The sequence below is a fragment of the Chamaea fasciata genome, unplaced genomic scaffold (assembly GCF_029207755.1).
Source record: "Chamaea fasciata isolate MVZ Bird 193981 ecotype frontalis unplaced genomic scaffold, bChaFas1.0.hap1 SCAF_3, whole genome shotgun sequence".
Taxonomy (NCBI): Eukaryota; Metazoa; Chordata; class Aves; order Passeriformes; family Sylviidae; genus Chamaea; species Chamaea fasciata.
This window is the reverse complement of record NW_027094088.1, coordinates 1,824,759-1,848,198: the sequence shown is the minus strand read 5'-3', so window position 1 is coordinate 1,848,198 and position 23,440 is coordinate 1,824,759. Positions and strand designations below refer to the sequence as shown.

The following is a 23,440-nucleotide window of genomic DNA, read 5'->3' as shown; positions in this document are numbered from 1 at the left end:
ACCTCCTCCCCTCCCTCTGCCCGACTCACTGCTTCTCCTGGGCGTCCAGGTCCCTGACCAGCGCGTCCCGTTTGTTAACGAGAATAACGAGTTCGTCCAGCAAGAGCTGCTCTCGCCTCTTCTGCGCCTCGGTCTTCTGCCAGTCTGCGGGAGAAGCACAACAAGAGCGGCGGTGAGGGGGGCGGCCGGAACCGCCAACCCGGCCCGACCCAGCCCGCTGCGGCCCGGCACGGCCCGGCACAGCCCGGTATGGCCCAATCCAGCCCGGCCCAGCCCAGCCTGGCACAGCCCTGCCCGGCCCCGGCCTCGCTCCCCGGCGGGGACAAGCGCAGCCCGGCGGCGCTTCGAAGGATTTTGGGGTGGTTTGGGTGGGGGTTTCTTTCCTTTTTCCTTTTTTTTTTTCTTTTATTTTTTCTTTTTTCTCTTTTTAGTGTAAAATTAGTTTTGTTTCCCCCCACGCCCGTGTCTGGCCGCTGCCGGGTTTGCCCTCCCGGAGGAATGCCCGCTTCCCCGCGGCCCGGCTCCTCTCAGCGGCCGCAGGAATCTCACACAGCGCCAACCATATGCCGCGCAGTTAACTTTAAAGGCAGGTAGCGCTTAATTAGCATCTCCCACTTGGAAGTCAAAATACACTTGCTACAGAATATCGCGGCCGGCCTCTCCAGCCCCGGAGCTGGCAGGCAGAGGCGGGCGGGCAGCCTCGGTATTCCCAAAGGGATCCATCCCTCTGGCCCGGCCCGGCGGAGTCCCCCGGGGCCGCCCGCAGCCCTCGGGCTCTCCAGCCAGACCGTGAGGGCTTGTCGTTGTCAGTCAAGCCCCAGCCTTCCCCGCCTCCCTCATTAAGAAGGTAAACAATGAAAAGCAGGAGCAGTAGATTATGAGGGAGATAGCAGGACAATTGAGGAGCGGGAGGGAAAGAGGACACCGGCTCCAAAAAAAAAAAAAAAAAAAAAAAAAACCCAAAAAATCAAAATAACCCAAGCACCGGGAGAAACCATCGGTGTCCTCGTCCTCCCCGGCCGCGCTTCCCGAAGGCGAAGGGGAGAGAGGGTGCAGCGCTTTTGGCTTTCTCCCCCACCCACCCGCGCTCTCCATTGCCCTGGGCGATCATGTTAAAACTCACATGGCTGGTGCTTATTCAGATAAGCCGAACAATGCTCCCCACCGGTTACCATGTGAATCTTCACAAACCCCGCAAGAATGCGGTGGTTCAAATCCCCCTGACCCCCCTCCAAAGCCAAATTTATTCAAGACAGCAAACTGCTCAGAAGCTTTATGAAAGCAAGTGGTGCTAGAGGGAATTCAGCCTTGTATTTACAAATTAAAAATTAGATGCATCATCATGCAATGAAGGTTTGGAAGAGCGGCAGAAAGGCAGGAATGTGTAACCGCTTTTATCGCGCCCTCCTCGCCGTCTGCCTGGGCACACGGGGCCCACGAGCGAGCCGCAGGAAAAGCGGCGGGCAGGAAAAAACACGGCACACGCAGGAAAACCCAGGGCACACGCAGGAAAACCCAGGGCACACGTGTGAGCAGCGAGCACACACGGCCGCGTCCCGCAGGCAGAGCCGCAGCGGTGGCACCGGAGCCTTTCCCGCAGCACCGGCCTGGCAGGGCACTGCCCAAACTTTTTATTTTCCTCACTTCTTTTCTCCTTCTTTTCCTTCCTCATTTCATTATTTTTTTTTTTTTTAAAGTGTCCTTTCTCCTCCACCGTTGCTAAGGACATAATTTTTCAGGTGTACACCGATTAGAAGTTGAGTTAGCAGCCCAAGTCACTGGTAACCCAAGCCGTTCTTTCCTGCCACAGAGCTGCTTTGATTTGGGTAGCAGCCCTTTTAGGTGCTGCCTCTCGATTTGCACCGCTGCTTCCCCTTCTGCTCCGTTTTGGGCAAAGCTCCTTCACTTCAACCCATTTCAAACTCACGCTGCCCTGCCACTCTGCGAGCCAGAGCCTCCCCAAACCGGAGCGGTTTGCCCCACAAATAAAGCCCCGCACAGGCAATGAGATCTCAGCATGACAACACCGCCCTGAAAAGGGCCACGGCAGCAAGCCAGACTGAAAAGGGGAGAGAGAGAGCCACGGCAGAGGATTTCAGGGGTGTTTGCTTCCCCCCAGACGTGGTCCCCAACTTTCAGGTGAACTTTTCCCCCGGCTTCATCTGGGAATTGTGCTGGGAACTCAGCACATCTGGGAACAGGAAGCTCTGGGTGAAAAGGGATTTGAAATCCATCGTCTCTACCTGGACTTAATACAATTTTTTGCAATTTTGATGGTTTTCACTTGTTATTTTAAAGCTTTTGTTTGTTTGTTCAGCCACTGTACTCCACTTACAGCAGCAACTTTAGTTTCTGAAAGAGCAAACAAGACAGAGTATTTCAGTAGATGTTTTGCTCAGTCCCTCGCTGTTTTTCTCTGTTAAGTCCCTTCCTAAGTGCTACAGGTTTTGTTGCTTCCTCTTATAGCCCTGTGAAGTAAATGATGTCCTGTTAGGATTCCACGGAACGAAACTGTGCATTTGTTTTGGTTTTTGTTGGTTTGTTTTTTCTGCATTTGCTTATTATTAATGTTTGAAACACGCCACGGGAAAACCTGCTGGCGGAAATATTCCCTTGCAATTTTACTTCCAATTCTAGACAAGGAGTTTGCCTTTCCTCCCCCCCTCTCTCCCCCCCCCCCCCCCCAAATAAATAAAGAGTCAAGCAGCAATTGGTTAAAAGGGCAACTGACTTTAACTATTTAAATAACATTTTATAGGTGACTAGCTTGCAATTTTGTTTTATCCAACAAAATACTGCTGGGCAGCAGTTCGGGGAAGCATCCCTGTGTTTAAAAAAGCAACTGTGTTCAAGTTTGATTCCTACCTGTTGTGCCTTTTAAGCCAGGATTACCTATAACACCTGTCACATACAGTTACCCAGGCTGACTGCAGCTCTGGGAAGCTACAATATGGGTTGTGATTAATTTGAAGATTTCAGAATAATACTGTTATAAAAGCTACACTCTGGACAAAAATAGGATTAAGCTCTGAGGCTGTATATGAGCTAAAAGTGTTGAAAGCTAAAGCCCCCGTGCCACCACTCGCGACAGGCAGTTTAAAATGACAGAGTTTGCTAAATTCACATTGAAGTAGAAATGTTTTCAATTATTCATCTTCATTGACTTCATATTGTCTTTCCCCCCCCCCCACCCCCCACTGCTTAAACTGATAATTACTTTGAGCAAACAGACGTCCAGCTCCCACAGAAATGCTTTAATAGAAATGGTCGAAAGTTCTCGTAGTCAAACCTTCAACCTTGCCACTATAACAAATAAGCCTGGCACTTTGATGAAAATTAACACTAGTTTTGTAAAGAGCACATTGGGGGATTGCAGTCAGGTCTTATCTTTAGTTCCAGTCAACTAGCAATCCTGAAAGAGTTTGCATCATCATCAGAGCAGGCCATTTGATAGGATTCTGCTGCTGAACCTAATCAATCTATGGAATACTGTGGCTGCGCGGTGTAACAAAGCTAAAATAGATTTACAAATGGGGTTTTAGAGGATAAGCTCCTCCACAGGATTACATATTGATTTTAAATATAAAAAGCTTATCATATAAACCATAACTACAAAAATAGTGAACCTATGCATAAATCCTTTTAGAAGAGCACCCACTTCAAACTATAAGCCAAGAATAAATCAAGATGTACAAAATCCGAAAGAAGATCCATTTCTTGGGCAGAAAATGAACACACCACCCCAAGGTGTGCAAAAATGAACTTATCTTTTCCAAGGAGGCATTAAAACTCGACTGAAAAAAAAAAAATAAATAAAAGAAAGGAGTGAGAGGAAAGGTAGCTGAGAGTGAGGCATCCCGGCACTGCAGCTGCAGGAGAAGCCAGGCTCTGAAACGCAGCACCTCGCGTACAGCTGGCTCCAGACAGCCAGGCAGGACGCCCGGGGAGGTGCAGAGGTGAAAACGGAGCCCGTTTACCTGCATTTTCTCTGGCCTGTTAGTGAGGGGTTTCCGGCCTTCCTCGGTCGGAAGGGTCCAAGAGGAACACTTTCTAGCTGGAAGCAGGCAGCGCGTTAACTCTCCCTTTCTTATCTCTACGGCTCCGTGGGGGGAAGAGGGGGGAGCGTGCCTTTTTTTTTTTTTTACCACCCTGGGTCATTCATGTGGCTCCTGGTGAAGTGCCGTAACCCTCCAAGAGGCCATTCAGCCGCCGGAGCCTGCGGATGAGCGGCCGGGAAGGAGCCGCTGTCTCCACATCAGTGAACATCCCAACGGGGCAGCACCTCCGGCCGCCAGCGCTGCCCGCACGCTGCCCAGGCAGGCACGGCAGAACCGCCTTTATCTGCCATCACCAGGCAGCTCCCACCTTCTGCAAAGCTCTCTTCTCTCCTTTTTTTTCCCCCCCCTCTGTCATCAACCAGCGAAGTAAATTGGTTGACAGATTTTTTTTTTTTTCCTCCCAAACGGCATAGTCACGCGTGGAAGAGTTAGAGCGATTTACCGAAACAGTAATTACCACCTTTCAAAGAGTTTTTTAAAGTTCCAGTTCGGGTTGGTGCGTTCTGCCTTTCTTTTAGACAAATAAACCGCTCCCATCCTGTTACATATATATATTTATATATATGTGTGTTTATTTTTTTTTCCTGCCCATATACTTCGGTTTTGGAACTGGTAAAAGTGAGATCTGTCTTTTCAACTCTTTCAGGGAGCCCAAGCACTCATTAACAATCGGCTAAATGGCCTTGGAGCCCCTGGTTCTTCAGAGCAATCCCACTGGAAATGGTGTGGTTTGAGCAGTGCTTTCCCAAAAAGTGCATCTTTGCATCTTCTGAACACAGAGAACACCGATGTGCCCGAGAGGCGAGACGTCACAAATGCGCGTTTTGAGTTTTCACAGGTGTTTTCCTAAAAGAGTCTCTCCTTTAATATGTTTGTTGGGTAAAAGCAGATAACTGTAGAAGTTCTAGAAGACCAAGAACCTTACTGAGAGTTAAAACGCTAAATGAGGACTTTGTTGCATAAATTTAAAAATCCCCCAAAATAACCAAAATTCTCCAGCACTTATGCTTGCCTCCTAAACCTCTGTTTACCGTATCACCAGCAGCATATTAAAAAAAAAGAACAAAAAGAAAAAAAATAAGAGAGAGGAAAAAAAGATGATTTCCAGGAGTATGGACATCCCTCTTTGAACTTACAAAGAGGAATTTAAAAATACATTTTTGTTCCAGAAAATGTGTAAATGGCACAAGCTGCTAGACATTCAAAGGCTGCTGCCAGGACATTCCAAGGCAGTGTGTATATGTATATATATAAAAATATATATGAGGCAATCAAATGTCGAAAGTTTAGATTTAAATCCAGGATCTCCTAGCTCCTCTCTAGTTTTAGATTATTTTACGTTTTAAATATTTCATCAGTACGATTCCAAATTAATCTGGCTTGTCTCTGCAGAAAGCAATGTATGCATTTATGACTCAGGATTATCCAAGAAAACAGTGAAGGTAGTTTTATGCAAAAAATATAACTACAGATGGAGAGATACGAAAAAGCTACCTGAAACCTGCTGCTTTTTTCCAACAAACTTATGCTCCCAGTGAAGTCTCCAAACTAATTAGAATTGATTTATTATGGATCAGGTACCTTATCAGGTGAAGAAAGAAATTACCATGGACAGTCAAAGGGTTGAGAGGTCAATACAGAATAGCAAAATCAATTTGCATTGATTAGACAAAAGGTCCATTTTACAGAGCCCAAAGGATTAACTTTAAAGCAAACATCTTTGAACTGTAAGGCAGCATTTGTGACTGAGAGGTATAAGTGGTGCAGCATTAGAAAACACTTAAGATATTTGAATAAGAAAATAATGCAAGCAATGGTTTAAGCTATCTGGATGTTTATTTTTTTATTATGAATCATCCCAAGGATTATTGTACAATTCACTGGAAAGCCCTATGGAAAGGGGTGCAATTGTTTCATTTATCCCGTGTCAATCCATTCAGGTGAGGTGACTAAACTGGGAAGGGAGAAACTGTGCAAAGGATCGCGCTAATCCTGCTGGTGCTGCTCGCGATGAAATATTTACCTGACAAACCCAGAGTTTTACCACCAAAACCAACAGGACCTTTTCTTTTTCCCTCCCACAGTGAGTTACTGTTGTAGAACAGGTCTGAAACATTAAAAGGAAGAAGTTCTCTTCTGTGGGTCACCCCTTCCTTTTTCTGCGGCACCAAAAGCAGCACGATGCCACCCAAGAGAGGAGAGCCAGGAGAGCACTACTGCAACAAAAAACTGCCAACCCCAGACACATTCTCTACCTCCACACCACTTTGTTCTCCAAGTTTATTGCAACGAGACCACACTTCTTTGTCCCGTATCTTGGATTTCTTTTTAACTTTTTTTTTTTTTTTTTTTTAAATCCTGAAGAAAACTTAATAATGGGATTGCAGCCTCAGCACGCTTGCCGTGTGCTCTCACTTGACGTGATGAAAATATCAGCATTGCTAACGGAGCTTCAGAGAAACCTCAACGTTTGGCACTTCCAGGTGCCAAACCTGTCCTGCAGTGAGCACTTTCCCCCTCCCCAGTCCCCTGCCCTGCTCTTACCTTCAATAGCCAGCATTGCTCTGAGCTCCCGGTTCAGCAGCTCGTAGCGCCTTTCCAGGTCGTGTTCTTTTTCCCTAGGCAAGTTGCAAATGTTCATCAATATGTTAATTACTAAATCATTAAACACTTAAAAGCACCTTTAACTTACATTGATTTTAGGACTCGCGACTGACTTTTCTCTTTAACTTTAAGCTACTCCAAACAAATGATACACAAACTTAAAATCTGGCTCAGGTGGCCTGTTCAGTAACAGGGCCTGAAATGAAAATTTCATGTGAGGTCGGCTTTAATTCTGACAGTTTAACTCCTTTGCACTACAGGACGCAATTATTTCATATTCATCTCTGGAACGGCTGCTGCGGGATGTCCAAATTAGAAAATATTCCCCTAGATCCAATGAGCAAATTCCAGCATCAACCTACTCACCACGATAACGTGACACTGGAAGTGTTATTCTATATGCATTCTGCCCTAATCAACAATAAATATTAGACAAGGGATTAGGAAGCTTAATATTTTGCAGGTAAAATCCTCTGTCAAGTTCAGACCCAGCAGGAGATAGGTGAGCAGAGGCTCTTCCCAGGGAAGTATGCAGGCATCTACACTAGGTGGCATTATGGAAAGAAAGATCAAACTGAAAGAAGCTGGAAGAGAAGCACTCGGGGCAGAACGCCTCTCAAAACGAGCAGCACCTTCTCCTTTCCTCAACACTGCCAGTGAGAAAAGGTTCATTTGTCCTTCCTTTGCAGTGTCAGTGGTATCACTGCACTGCGAATGATTTACTGACATCCCTCCAGCAGAGATGGGACGGAGGATTTTCTACAAAGCAGGTAGTGACTCAAATTCGGCTCTCTCTCCCTGAATAGACTTCACCTGCCTCATCTGAGGCACAATCCAAATCTATTTCTAAAATGTTATTCTACTGTCGGGCTTTTAAAAATGCTTAATATTTCTTTAATTTCTTTTTTTCACAGCTCTGGCTAATCCTGTGTCATTGCATGCTTCTCATTTTCAAGTCTGAAATATGAGAAAAACAAGTTACTCGATGTGTAACACATCCACACCACTCACTTTTGAGGGTTTGGTGGTTTTTTTTTTGTTTGAAGCTTAAAGGTAAGAGAGTAAAAAAAAAAGTTTTGCATCTATCTGAAGAGTAAATCATCCTTTTGTAAATACCTGTGTTCATCTGTACTTACAGAAGAGAAAGCTGGTTCATTCGTCTTATTAAGGCATTCTTCTTATTAACCAGCATGAACCACTCCTGCATCATAGCTTCTTCTTCTTCCGTGTTTCTTCCTGCAATCAAAAGAACTTCATTACTTAGGTGGCATTTCGCAAATTGAGCTACGTATTTTCACTTCAGGTTTTGGACTATCAGCTGCCAGGATCGCTGAGCATGACAAGGCATATTCTCAAATGGTAAAAATATCATAGGACTGCATGTCCCGCCTGCTTTATAAATAAATCTTTGAAAGCAACCATCCTCCAGGATACATTTTAGTGTCCTCTATCATGCTGATGCCCTGACCTAAATAAATACCTTTTAAAAGGACCGTGTCTTTTAAATTCTCCCAAGTGAACTATATAATTGCAAGGCTTCCAGTGAAAAACCCTTACTGCTAGAAGATGTCTGGCCATCACCAAACACAAAAACAATTCCTGCAGGCAAGATCCACTCCACCCATGCAAACCCAGCACAGCAAGGATGATGTGGCAAGGATCAAAGTAGCTGCAGAGGAGATGCTAATCCTGAACTCTTGGCTAAGGTGTGGGCACCTGCTCAGCTTCTGTGCTCATGGCCACTCTTCCAGACGAGCTGGAAAGAGCTGCTCCTCTCCTCAACCTGCCACCAAAGGGAGCATCTGCACAAATACAAATCTCGGGATCCAGGCACCCAAGGGTGCCACGTGTGTGTGCACGGACTGGCAGCCCTTTCCCCAGCCCCCACCCATCCCAGGCAGGCTCAGGAGCAGGACCTGCAGGCAGTGCTAAGCTCTGCCAGACTCTCTAAGACTCTGTGTCACCAGCCCTGCACCATGAGCGAAAGGCAGATGAGTGTCCAGAAGGCTCCTGACTGTGCTTTCCATGTAGCAGGGCTGCTGAGCCAAATTCCAAATTCCTCTCTGAGCTCAGGGGCTCTGGGAAAGTCCTTTGTGGAGGCTGTGCTTCTGTGGAAGCCTCTCACCCCTCAAGCTGAGGTGAGGAGCAAAGGCTGTATGGTCCTCACTGAAACTCACGCATTTCATGGGTTTAGAATGAATCTAGGAGTAAACTTGGAATTGAGGCAAAGGAGTATGAACTTGGGTCACTTGAGTTTGTTTCCCAGCTTTGAAGCACAGTTTCCCAGCGCTTCACTGGGAGAGCGTGGGTACATGTCTGAGTTTAAGCACCTCGTGTGCAATAAGGGAATAATCACCTGTACTGATCCTGCTCAAAGTGAATTCTTTGGTATTTGTAAAAGGGTTTGAAATCCCTGGTGCAAAGTGCTGCACACTTGGGGATGCTGCCTTATTAACTCCAACCACAGGATCCCTAATTGCACAGAAGGCGTTTCTAGCACCTGGAGCTGAAAAGACACTAGAAAAATATTGTTTTGCCCTAAACCAAAGCACTCATTTCTGGATGGGAGTGTTTCAGATGCTGGCCAGGTCCATGTTCACACCCCAATGCCACAGCAGTGTGCAAGCCCAGACCTAGGTGGAGAATCTCACCCTGAATCTCTCTATGAACCTCCTGCCTGCAAGAAAAGGTTTCCAGCCTCCTCCAAACTCTTTGATTCCCTCTGCCGCGGCCATGAGGCATCCACACAAGGGCAGGAAAAGAAGATGAACAGGGAAGTGGGTCAGTTTGGAGTGGAACTGGTGGCCCCACACAGTAAGAAAGTTATATTTGGCACACTCTCCTCTCTGACAGGAGACATCCATCCACCTATCCACCTGGGAAGTGCCTGGTCAATGGAATTTCCTGGAAAGATGCTTTTGGGGCCATAATTTGCTAGCAGTGAGACAGGAAGGGCAGAGCATCCCAAAGCGTGGATGGGCTCACATTGCTTTCCCAAGCAAAAGCAGCAGGGCCCAAAAGCTCCGGGGGCAATGGAGCAAGGAAAGAAGAAATCTGACACGTAGAAATGCTCTCCCCCAGTATCTCCACTTCGTGGTTTGGGCATAAAATATCACACCACCGCATTTACAACAATATTCATCAGTTCAGTACACTTTGCTGTAAGTTCCAGATCAAAGGCCTTGCTGCTGTACTGGATCTCCTTTTAGAAGTAGATAATAATCAGTATTACCGATCTTTTGTTGAAATGCACCAAGTAGTTGAAACTTATTTAGGGGAGAGGTCAAGAAGGTGATCTTTTTGCCTTTTTTTTTTAAATTTTTTTTATTCCTTGCAAAAGGACCATTACTATTCTGTAATGCCTGAGGTTTTTTACCAGCAATGTGGCAAAGTTCTCAGGACCAGACATCCGTGGCTACAGTAACATTTCAATCAGTTTGTTAGTTTTGGGGTGGACTGGGATGTCTGGCTGAAAGATTATAAATACAAGCCCTTGCTGCACTTAATTTTGCAAGCCTTGAAAGAGAGATGGGAGAGACAAATGTCTCCAAAGTGTTTGGCTCAATGGTGGACCTGACTTCAGTGGCTTTCGCACCGTGCAATTTCAGGTTAAGAACATAAACTTAAGATATAATCTTCTTTCTATTAATGCATTCCTCCTAAACACAGTTAGTTGCAACATATAATGAGAAAAGATCTGGGTGAAGCTTGGAGCTGTCGCGTCAGATCTGCACAGGTGCCTGTTTTAATATATCCGTGCTGACACCAAAGCACATGCAACATCCATAGAACGGGCTGGTTTAGAAGTGAATTAAACAAAGTCTTGATTGTTTTTTTTTTTTTTTTTTTTTTTTACAGAATTTTAAATCTGTTTTTGTATTCGCTTTGGACCCATGTGATGCCCTGACACCGGTCATGTGATATCGGCTGCGATAGGCACAAATCCCTGGGCAGCAACAAAAGAAGAAAGGGCAAAAAAAGAAAAAGCTGAGAAAAAGCTTGCAATTTGGAAAAAGGCCAATTTTACCCCGGCGAAGGCCTTTTTGATCAGTGAAATGACACATGTGTGCAATATTAATAGTAGTCGATCCTGATATTTTATTTGTTGACAGTCAGCTTGTAAATTCTTGTGCACAGAGCTGAAACAAATTCTTCTCAGGCAGGCAAAATAAAGATGAACTCCCATATATAAGAAATTTTAAAGAAACTCTCTGGCAAATACACTAGCATTAGAGCATTACTTCATTTTTTTTTTTTTTACTTGGTGAAAGGATGCACATGAAACACTTTCAACAAAGAAAAACGGAGTGTTCTTACTGCACCAATACTGCAAGCTAAACTCACACTTACAATTTCTAAATAATAAAAAAATTTAGAAAAAGCCTTTCTTCAACACGGTTTCACTCCGTAAAACCCAAGCTGCTGCTGGGGTGGTTGTTGTTTCCACTTCCCAAGTGTAAAACAAGTATTTAATTGACTTGCCACAAACGCTTGAAAATTTAAATTGGGAAAAGTGTCTGTGTTGTTCTTGGGGAAAAAAAAAAACAAAACCCCAACAAACTGTACAAGATTATTTAAATGAAGCAAAAAACCCCATGCTTGAGAACAGATCGATCCCACACATGCAAACCCCTTATCTAAGCCAGTACAAGATGCTGAAAATCTATAAATAGCCCACAGATCTTAAACTTGAATTTTTTCCATAATACGTGCATTACACTATTGTTTTTGATAAACAACAACAACAAAACCCTTTTAAGGCTAGTAAGTTGGACCATTACAAATTAATCCTGACTTTAATAACTGGTTAAAGACCCCTTCAGCTTTATAAGTAACAAAAAATATTAAAGCCTGTGATCACAGCGAGCTTTTCTCATTTCTCCTCTAACCATTTGTTATTTAATCCAATACTAGTAATCCAATTTGTCCATCAGACTTTTAAAGGGCAGAATGCAACTTCTCCAGCTTAGACACTTTTCAAAGTACAATATATTTTTCAAATGAATGCTGGATGTTTCATTTTTTCCCCAACTGTTCCTAGCTCTAATGTATGAGGAAAAAAAGAACAAGATGAACATTGTTCGCACTGATTAAGTAAGAGCTCATTAAAGAGCTGTCAGTGCTGTACTTTGAATATGCATGAAGCATATAATCAGATCTAGTACCGTCACTAGAGGAGAATACGGTAAGTACAAAGGATTGATTTAATTACTTAGAGTGGGCTGTGGTGGTAAAGCAGTCTTGTTAGCGCAGAAAGAAAAGGAGGTTGTATTCTGGCACGGTTAGGGGAAAAAGGCAGTTTTAGCTTCTGCCACAATACCTAATCTCAGGATAAAGCACTTTACATTGTAGCTTAAAATGAAGACTGCCAGTTTTCTAAAAAGACCAGAATTCATCTTATCTTGTTTAACCTCATCTGGTTAACTATCTAGCAGAACATATTTATTCTCTTTAACACGTAATTATGCTTATACCTTTTTATCCTATAGTTCAATAATGACTTCTGAAAACAGTCTTCAAATAAGAGCGGGCAGTGCTGCAAACATCATATGCATGGCAAACTGCTCGGTGAGAGATTTGAAAAATGCAGCAGCAGAAACTCAGATGAAACAGTGAGTACACGCGCCTTTATGTGAAAAGTCAATACAGTTTTTAATGTCGGACTTTAACCTGAGGAGCCTTCTGGCAGGGTTTCTCTCATTTATTTTCCTTTCCCCCCTCTTCTTTTCTGCCTCTCCCCCCCCCCCTTTTCTTTTTCTTTTCCTTTTTTTTTTTTTTTTTTCTTTTAATTAATTCATTCTTGTTTTATTCTTCCTCTAGGAATCCAAGGGAATTCTCTCACATCAACTCCCAATGCCATTTTCTAATTTCATTGTCTGGCTTGAGTGGTGAAGGATGCGTGCTCTATTCTTCTCTTCACTTGACATCTACCAGAACCCTCCTCAATGATTAGGAACGAGCCCAACACCAAGCCTCAAACAGCACAAGACATTAAATTCTGCCCTCAGATACGAGAAGCTCCTCCTGGCTTCTGAGTCGCGATTCCAGGCTGTAATAGCTCCTGCTCAGGGTTCAACAGAGGCTGCAGCAGAAAGTTTGGTGATTTTGCTCCTTACTGGAATGAATTTTAGTGATGGCCAAAGTACTGATAGTGGGAATTTTAATGATAGCCAAGGAAAAAGAAAAAAACCCAACAAACCACAACCCCAAATCCCTTTCCCTTCTCACACATATTTCTGATTGTTATATGAAATCAACTCGAGTCGATTTTCTTCCACGATATTCAAGAAGCACGCTAACTGACACATTACCATTTTCTGAGAACAATATAAGCAGCTAGCTTATTTTAATGTTGTACAGCTTCCTGGCAGTCTTTTACAAACACATCTTCCTTCATATTCTTCTGGATTTCCAAATGGATTTTTGTTTACACTGTAAGCTAATTATATCTTAAATTATTTAAATAAGAAGCATCTTGACAAATGTCTCTCCTGAATCAATTTGAAAGAACAATTTTTTTTTCCCCTTTCTTGCTGAAAGTACTTTCAAACTCAGCCAGCTACCAGTGTATGTATGTACCATTAGACCCATTATTTTTAAGCCTTTTGGGCAGCTAGACATTAGATAAACCCAATATGGATTAACGTAGTAAACCTGTACATGGCTAAGAAAACAGAGAAGAAAGCGCTACAAAACACTGAGGATACCACTTAAAAGGAGGAAAAAGCAACAACATGCAGGGACAAGATTAATTTACAGTGTAAATGGATGAATACAGTAACTCCTCTACACTTTATACCATCATAAATCTGTCAAGATAAGACAATAGATTAATATTTTGTTAAAAATCCCTAAATGCAAATGTATTTAGCTGTTGTGCAAAAATGTATTACAACCTGTAGAGGATAAACAATAAAGGGTTTACATCAGCACCCCAAACCAGCCCATTCAGTCTGGCAAGAAATAACAGGTTTACAGAAATCACTCTGTGTGCCGTCTGAAGCAGGAATTGTTTTTAAATTTTATTTGCACTGTGTGTAGTGTGTGTGCCATGGTGTCACGGTTAAACACAGAAACCTTCCCATGTCTCCCCATTTACCTCAACAGAACTACATGAAAAACAACCTACTTAAGACAGAGCCCATTCTTCATCCATTTGCTGATGTTTACACACAGTTTTAAAACAGAATAGAAGAAGCTTTCTTCACTCAACACACTTGGGTGAAGAGGCCAGCAGGAGAATGCCAGTGCATGGGAACTGGAGCGGGGCAAATAACAACAAAAACTGGCCGACTTTGCTCTGCTCCTCTCTCCGGGCTATTTTGTAGTTGACAGAAGCTTGGTGACTACTGAGAGCCGTTCAAATGCCCAGTGAATTCCGCAAATTTAACAGGAAGGTCTTTTGAAAACACACCCCACTGTCTTTATTTGTCTGCTTTAAAAAAAAAAAAAAAACAAAACAACAAACCCAACAAAAAACCAAGTTGCATTCACCCAATCGCAGGGACGAGTTTTTACAAGTTTCTGTATTAGGAGCAAGTGGACAGATTGGCTTGTTTACCTGAAGGAGAACATGAATGGCAAATGAAGAATAGTTCTAGGATGTGTCTCATCTTGTCTCGTAAGAACCTGGGGAAATTCACTGAAATTGAAGGTGGTGTGTTTAAAACCGATAAAAAGAATGATCTTTCCTCAAAGCCTCATCATTTACCGGTAGAACTCGTCGCCACGAGGCAATGTTGAAACTAAGAGCTCAGCAAGAATTAAAGCCAGGGTGAATGTTGAATATGGAAAGGCAAGGCTGCAGCAATAAATATTCAAATAAACAAACAAAAAACCACGGGAGGTAGGAACTGGATCCTCCTGCTTTAGGACACAAGCTAACCTTTAATTTTTAGAGGTTAAATTAACGTTCCCTGGGGCCAGGTTAGCCTGTGACCGGCCCCTGCAGAGATTCTTGCCCCTGCCTGGGTTCAACCCACACCTGTCCCACTACAGTGGACCAAACTAGGGCTGATCTGCTGTGGCCATTGCAGTTTTACTGAAAGGGAACATGAGAAGGGACGAGAAACAGCAGCTGACCAACCCCACATTGCTAACAAAGGCTGGTGGAAGGTCTCAAACGCTTCCAAGTCGGCAGCAGACTTCCCACTGATTTTAACAGTCTTCTCATCTTGCTCACTGTGAACAGCTTATGCACAGACCAGCTCTTGTTTTTAATGTGAGCTACTGAATTTAACAAACACGTAACCAGGAAAGCCTGTATTTACAGCCTGCATTATATTTGTAAAGGAGAGTTACATGAGACCTACTCCAAAATGCCTCTGACACAACTGGAAGTGGAAATTTTGGAATGACCAGTGGTCTACAATTTTTCACCGAGTGAAACCCAGGCATCCCAGAAGAAACATATTTTTTTGAAAAATTACCCTCCTCTGCTTTCCACCTTTGGTGGAAAACCTCAGAATTTTGGATAAAATATTTTTTCCAAGTAATCAGTGTCAAACCAGAACCCACAACAGACACCTCACAGCATGAATGGATGGGCTGCTCCACCTTGAGCTTCAGGCCTCCCATTAGAGATTAACACACTTTCCCCCAGAACAATTCCTCCTTTCAGGACAGGAGGACCTCCTCAGTTATTAAAAACCGCTGAAAATGAACAAGAAGAGCCAGCAACAGATAAGCAGGCGGAACCGTTGTTTAGATGACACAGCAGAAGTGGCAGCTAGCAGACGAAACCCTTGCACAAGTTTTTGAGTCCAAGCTGGATGGGAAAACTCCTAAGAGCATTAGAAAGGCAAATTCACGGCCACTAACTTGCTGTCTGAGGGCAGCTGAGAAGGAGACATTGATGTCCACACAATGGAGTCTCATAAAGGTAGGAACCGACTGCCAAGAATCTGCCAGGCAGAGTTACATTGCAGCGCATTGTCTGACTCTATTTCAGCCCCCAAAAGTACTGTGTGACCCTCACGACATGGGGCTGCCACCAAGGAAATGCCTTCATCGCAAGCACACATCAAATTAGTTTAATATCAGGCAGGAAACTTGGAATTTCTTTGGTTTCTGAAACGTTAAAAAAAAAATAAAAAATCAGAGAAGCTGTTTAAAATTTGGAGAGCTGTGTAAACAGAAGGTCAGGGTTTTGACCACATCTTGGCATGTGGGGGGATTTTATTTGCCTGCAGTGGGATTGACTCACAGGAATACAAACATTTGTGGCCTACAATCCGGGCAGCCTAAAATTATCACAGGACTGCAACTTCCACAAAAAGACAAATTGTGGAAGATAAAACCTGAAAAACCACTGATTTTCTCTACGTGACGAGTCGACACAGCGGCCAGTAGAAAATAACAGAAAACCAACCAAAACTAAATGCCAGGACTGGACAAAGATTATGAATATATTTTGATATATATGATGGGACCATCAATCCAGACCAAGCAACTTTGTGCCCCAAAATTCAGGCAGGAGGACGTGAGATTCAACTGAAATACTTGGAGATTCCTGTAAGAAAGTGATGCCTCGAAGACAAGTGCCTGGAGGGAATCCTAGCACCGAGTAAAACCAAAACTTGTGCTTTATCACCCTCTGGTACTCAGTGTACCCAAATTTTCTCTCACAGCACCATTTCAGAAGAAATTTCAGCACAGGAAAACATGCACTAATAAACTGATACACTCAGACTTTTGAAACCATGGGAAAAAAAGGTGGATTATGCTTGGAAATCCAGCAGGAGAGGGAGGATGGTACGGCAGACGAATTTCTTCACTTGCAGATTTATAAGTAGAGTTGGAAGCTTTGCCACGAGTGATAATAATTTCTCTACAGCTCATAGCTACTCCTTAGAACAGTTTGCTACCTGTTTATGTGGCAAGTGGTAGCTGAGTAAGATACTGAAGTGAGAGGCCATTTACCTAGAAGTCATTGGAGTGTGCTCTACTCGGTAGCATATTATTCCATTTTTACCAAATGTTGCCTTACTTCCTTCAGGACATATTGTCCTGGAGCTGGAAAAGCGTAGTGGACATTATAAAGTTACTTCTTTGATGGACAGGGCTGAATTTCACCCAAGTGAGATGATGATGGCAATGGATGTGACCTTGTGTTGGTGTTAATGAAAATGTTAACACCATTTACTCTTAACTGGGAGTTGGCAGGTTTGTACTTCTGGGGTCCAAACCTTCCCAGGGTTATCTGGGTGAGTTCAGCTAGGCTGAGGTGTCCCAAGGTGTCCCACAGCTCGCAGTTCTGACAGGAAAGATGTTTTTGGTGGTAAATGGGAGAAACCCAAGAAAAAAAGAACACGGGTCTCTGCAGGCTGCAGTGGCACTGTGGGCCAGGAGCCGTGGGGTGACCAAAGGGCCTCTCTCCTCGCCTTCCCTTTGCAGCAGACACTGATTGTAGAGAAAGCTAACTCCAGGCAGAAAGCCAAACACTATGCCTACCACATGAAAGAGCATTTATACTGCAACACCACAAAGAAAGATGGAAATCAGTTAAAAGAAGCAAGTGTCTGTTGGGTCTTGTAAGACTTTTGGAAGGCTCGCAAGCCTATTCATAGTGCCTAGGGCTCTCCCAGAGTAGTCTCCTGCTATGCAGGCAGTGCTCTACTTGGACTCTCTTCTTCAAGCTGGCTTCAACCTGTTGACAGGTTCTTTGAAGGCAATGATGAGGCTACAAAAGCCAGGGAAGTGCACGGAGTGGAGGCTGACTTATCACTCAGTCCCTCCAGCCAATGGGATTCTGTGTTACTTGGAGAGAAAAAAACCCCAAATACGGTCACTGAGCCGCTTTAATGATTTGATGGATTTGGCCTGGGAAGGCTGAACACGCATGCTGCCCACGTTTGGTCTTGGAAAGGTCACCGGAGTGAACTTTTGCCTACCAATGCACAGACCTAAGACTGAAGAGATGTGGCAAACGAGAGACAGACTCTGAGGGTTGGTTTTGTGGAAGCTTCTCAGCTGTAGGAACACCGGGTCTTTGGAAAAGCATGGCCAGAGGTCTGTTTTGCAGGAACTGTTACTGGAAAGAGACGGGTGGATATTGGAAAGAATTTGCCAGTAAGAGACTGAGGAGGCAACATGACAGAAGGGAGGAGACAGGCTTCAAGAACTCAAGATGTTCTCAGTCACTCATAAAATGCATGATTCTGGCGACTACCGAATGCATACTCGGGCAGAAATTTGTGGATGTGTCGCGATCTGGGCCCTGAAGACTCCTGTCAGAAAATCAGCTCACCGGTGTGCCAAGTTGATTTGCGTTAACAAACTCTCACGAATGACTTTGCACTGCGTGCCTTAGCAAACATCTCTGCAGAGCCCCAGGTCACCCAAGTCACCCTCGGACGCCACAGAGAGGCACGGTCACCGCATTGTGCACGAGACCTCGATCATGGTGTCACCGCACTTCTTTCACCCCGGATTTTGGTAATTGTCAAAGCTCCCATTACCGCAACCCTGGCAGCAAGTCAGTGTTTCTACACAATGGAGAGAGACACATCTCAACAGACGCTTTAGAACATGGCTTTGCTTCCAAAACAAGCAGTAACTACCAAGGCATAGTTTTGTGAACTGTTATCACGTTAGAGTAAAAATCTTTCGCTCATGTCAGAAACATTTCCCTCCACCCAACACAAACTGCAATCAGTAATTTCCTTCCAGCCTTCGGGTTGTTACGTATTTCCAGTAGAGGAGGTTCACAAACCAGCACCAGCAGGGACACAAACCAGTATCACATATGCAGCATGCACGTATCTAGAATTTCTTTGAAATGCTTGCACTCACTTCTTATGCTAAATGTAAAAAGATAAGCATCAAAAATGTTGCTTTCAGTGATACTTTTACATTTTCTATCTTGCCAGGAAGGCTGTTGTTATGCTGTCCTTCCTCTTGCTCTGCTTTGGGATGTGCACCTTTGTCTTTCGCAACACGGTTGGTCAACTCATTTCTGTCTCATGGTTTGGCAAGTTCTCTGTTCACCTGAGATGAATCATGCTGACCCAAGCACAACAGTAGCGCAGGAAAGCAAGGCTGACAAACTGCCATAAAACTTACGGTGTTACTGATTCATTCTTCCTCATTTAGGCAAGAGATGAAATATGTGAAAAGACCATGATTTTTTTTTTTTTTAAATCCTTATGTACATGCACAGATATTTTTCATAGTGTCTGCTTGCAAGCTTGAAGAGGTAACAAAACCGATTTTTAAATTCATCTCTCAGGCAAAACTGAACATCCATCATTTTTCCTCCCCAAGCCCTGACACTGGTGAATACAAATCTGCATTTACTTTGGGGAATTCCAAAGAGAATTGTGAATTCAATTGTTTTAGAAAGATGAAATTTGGCTTAGGGAATAGGATGCCTCCTCCTAGCTCACCCCTCCCTACTCTAGCACGGATTTCTCTTGCAGACTGGGCGACTCCAGTAAGGAGCATTCAAGATGGTATAATACAGGCTGGTAAATACAGCTCGATAATCAGGGTTGTGAAGGGGCAGAGCATATAAGGGATTTATTTTCTGATAGTGAATCTATACACATATACATCATCAAGCCCCCATTGAGAAGGAGACCACTCCATGTGATTAATGCAGCTAAAGGGGGCAAATAAGAGATCAATGACAAAAATCACCTGGTTAAAAAAAAAAAATGTAGAAGGTGTTGCATGTAAAGGGCTTTTACTTTGCATGCGAAACAATACTGAGAAACCTGTATTTTAGCACTTGTGCTCAACAAGCACTCTAAAGTATGTCGGGATGAGAACAGAAACCCATCCTTTCTAATAATCTTGTGACAAAAGCTAAAAGACATCATCCTATTAACTAGTGATCTCAACTGCTAATGCGGAGTACTTCCTGGTGTCTTTTATGTAGAATGCCGCTATTAAAAAACCACTAAACATTCACTGTGAACAACACAGAATCATTCATCTTTTATCAGCATCTCTTGTTAGAGGAGTATGAGAGGGGCTGAAGGTGTCATTGATATTATAGAGCGGAAATTAATCAGAAATTTTTCTCATATTTTCCTCATCACACTCATTTACTTTTGTACAAATTTCCCCCTGCTAAAAAGTTCATACCCAGCCCCCTGTTGTACGCTTTTAAGTTGAGAATATTCAACGAGTGCGTCAACTGAAAGGCACCAGGTCCCAACACAAAAAGCATTCGAAATTCTCATTTAGTTGTCTTTATTTTGCTAGCGCCATGTGGTCCTTGAAGATGTAGAAAACACGGGAAGCCGAGTAAAGATCAGAGCAAGCTCATTAGCATTCTGACAAAATTGGAGTGGTGGAGATGTATAGTTTGCCTAGTTTGTCGTTTTGAAAGCTACCGGTGGTAAGCTTTCTATTTCATTGTGCTTTTGTCTTTTTTTGGGGTTTTCAACGCAGCGGGGTGGTTGTTAGCCTAGGTTTTCACAGTGCATTGTGGGAACCTTGCCTCACATTCAGCCTATATAGTATCATTTGAGTTCAAGTAAAAAAAAAAAAAAAAAAAAAAAAAAGAAGTAATTTTTTTCCCTTATTTATTTCATAATCACCTATGCTAATGCACAATTGTCATCTGGTTGTCAAAGCCCATCCTGCCCGACACCTGGTTTATAAGGTTAAAAAAAACCCCCAAAGCCCCCCAAAATCGCCAAATAAAATAAAGTCTGAGCTGTATCTAAAAAGAAAACCTTTTAAACATGCTCCTAGTTTTCTTCAAAAGACAAGATAAGAAGAAATTAATTTAAATTCCACTGTTTACAATAAACTAGAAATGAATTTGAGACAGATCCAGTTGATTAGAATTCAAAAGAGACTCTGTACGAGAGCCTCAATTCTATTTCAGAGCCTCTTGAAGGAAAGATGGGTTTATGCTCCAGAATTATGTAAATAATGAATTACCTCTTAGAAGACCTATAGAAGTTATTACTCTGGTCATTTTTTTTTCTTTTTTTTTTTAAACATAAGGCTCACTTTGAAGGGCTAAAAGGGCTACATTAATGCTGCTATTCGACATGAACGTTTCCAAGTTGCAATGAAATGGATAAAGGTCTTTTTGGATGAATTTATCTGCTAAATCCTTGTGGTTGCCCTCCTATCTCGGATGATGACCCAAAAGAATGTCAACAGCTCATTTCCCAGAGAGCTGGGAAGAGTCACTACACAAGCCATAATCTGCACGTTCTCAAAGAACCGTTTCAAACATTACATTTCACAAGCTGTTTAAAGAGATTTTTTTTTTCCCCCCTCTCATCTCCACTATCCTACCAACACTTTGGACATCAGTGCCTTGGAAATGAGTGCTTTAACAAAGTTGAAACGTGACTTTTTACGTATCGTGTTGGTGGGTCGGGCATACGCGCGCGCTCGTACGCGCAACGCGCGACACGCGAGCGCCCACGGGTTCCCACATGCTTCCCGTCCACATCACCAAATTCCAGCCACGCTGTGGGCAGGGCCAAGGCTAAAAATATGTCAAGTCACCCCTAATTTACCCACTGGATTTTTTTTTGTTTAATATAAAGTGTGCCAGGCTGCCAAATCACGGATATGCTTTTGGTAGGAATGGATAAAACCCAGATTGGAATGGATCTGGGTTTGGAATACAGTAAATTTCACAATGGAGTGCAGACTCAAGATATCTTTACTTAGCAAGGAGGAAAGGATAAATACTGAGGGAAAGAGCTGCTTGATAGAAAACCTTCAAAATTCGTCCTTTTTGTTATGCATTTGGACAGCATCATTAGCTCTACCGTCAAAACAGCCTGAGAGCTGCAGGCAGCCTCTGCTGAGCAAGAAAAGCAAATGGTCAGGCCGAAGAGGTCTTTAAAAAACAAACAAAAAAGTAGCAGGAGAAGGTAACTGCCTGAAAACAGAAAGCTCTGAGATTCCCATGTGGATTGACAGATCTAAGTTTTTCCATCATATTTATAATCTGATTTCACTCTATGGCTCTCATTGCACTCGTGTGAAATACAAGAAATTTCATCACAGGAGATGTTGCTACATTTGAGCTACGTGAGGAACTGTAATCCCTCCCCAAATAAAAACAACACCTAACCCTGAGAATGAAATAGCAGTTCTACTCTTAACAAAAGGTAGAATTCTGTCAGCTCTGAGATGCTACCTTTATTTTCAAATCTCCATTTAAACACTCGGTTCCTTTTCACTTGGGTTCCAACTCCCAGCAGAGGCAAATAACCTGGAGACTGTTATCTGCATGACAGTAAGGGCGACCGAATTATTTTTCTATACTTTGCCATGTGCTTATAGCTGCAAAATTATTTATCTCCTTCACTGCATTCCACTACGAAAGTTTCCTCCAGAAGAATCGCCGGGACCAGCCATATCAAATTAGAGGGCAGTCAGGAGTGTCTAAGTCCAGCTTTAAAACAAATATCATAACAATTACTTAGCCATATGGAAAATAGGGTATGTCTTTCCTGAAAGCTTTTATATATTTTCTATCTCAAATTTCAACTTCATTAGAAACTATTTCTGACTAGCAAGCTGCAAGATTGCTAAATATCTAACTGTTAACCCACCATGAAGAAAGAGACTCTTTTGAATGGCAGAACTTTTCCAAGATGCAAATGAACAATAATCTAATTTTGAGAGTAAATTAACTGAAGGATTCATTTTAATATGTTTCAAAGTCTCCAGAATGAAGTGGCAGTCGCAGGCTCTGCAGTACACACACACATATGTGCACTCGTGCTCACGTACGTAGACTGACACGGCACCCCCACGACACCCAGCTTCCACCCTCAGGAGAACTCACATTGTATTTATGTTTAGGTTCTTATGACTTAAAGGCCAGATGTTTCACAAATGACCAACAATTGGAGGTTAGAATAAATTAATGACTGATTTCTGAGCTTTGATGGAATTAAGCATACTTCTTTTCTCAATGTGCCATGTGAATGTTTGCCCGTTCAACTTTTTTTTTCTCTCTCTCTCTCTCTCTCTCTTTTTTTTTTTTTTTTTTTTTTGACAAGTGAGGCCACCCGGCAGAAAACAACTGATGCAAAACCCAGGAGTAATCCCTCTGTTTAGTTCAACACTGTGGTTAGCCTTAACACTGCCTCTATTATCCAATGGATTTAGAGAAACTTTCATTTATTTGTTGGCCTCAGTCTTCCAACTTTGTTGCCTCCTTTAAAGGACCCAAGACCCATTCCTATGTAAATACATTTGCATAGGGCCACAATGAAACTTTCTGGGGCTGGGATTAAACTTGCAGAACCAGATAGCTGTGCTGCGCATATTTGTGATCTTCATGTAAGTACTTTCCCAAATACATACGAGTGAATGAAGCCGATGTCCACTCCGGCTACAGGAATGCCTGCAGTTTAAATAAATGCCCCCTCGAAAACTACAGAGGCGAAGCCCCGAAGGGGCTGAAGCGAGCGGCAGAAAAACGGCACCCAAATGGGAAAGCACAATATAGGGAAAATGAACAAAAAAGTCCTTTTCAATTCGGAGCTGCTAAAATCAGCACATCACTTGCTGCAAAATGTCCTGTTCTCTCCCTGCTTGTTCTGGTAGGACAACAGGAGCCCTGGTGTAGAAGTGATGATTCACAGCTACTTGCATTTCCCCTTTCCCTTTCTTCCTGCCTCTGTTTATACAGAGTACCTGGGGTACGGTGTATTATTATAAACCGTATTATTACAAACTGTACTCAATGCAGCTTTATTCCAGCCAAGGCAAATACACAAAGCTTTGCATCCAGCAAGTCTGTTAGGAAACAGCACCCGGATTAATCCCTGCAATTACTGCCC

General features: G+C 43.2%; 1 protein-coding gene across 11 annotated transcripts in view; it reads right to left on the bottom strand.

Annotated features, from left to right (window-relative positions):
• EHBP1 (EH domain binding protein 1) overlaps positions 1 to 23,440 on the bottom strand; it is a 212,605-nt gene that overhangs the window by 1,134 nt on the left and 188,031 nt on the right. For all 11 annotated transcript variants that reach the window (XM_066177713.1, XM_066177704.1, XM_066177708.1 and 8 more), the window contains 3 exons: positions 7,799 to 7,898; positions 6,603 to 6,676; positions 30 to 144 (listed from right to left, as the gene is read on the bottom strand). In XM_066177713.1, coding sequence (XP_066033810.1) covers positions 30 to 144; positions 6,603 to 6,676; positions 7,799 to 7,898 — 289 coding nt within the window. The remainder of the gene's footprint in view (positions 1 to 29; positions 145 to 6,602; positions 6,677 to 7,798; positions 7,899 to 23,440) is intronic.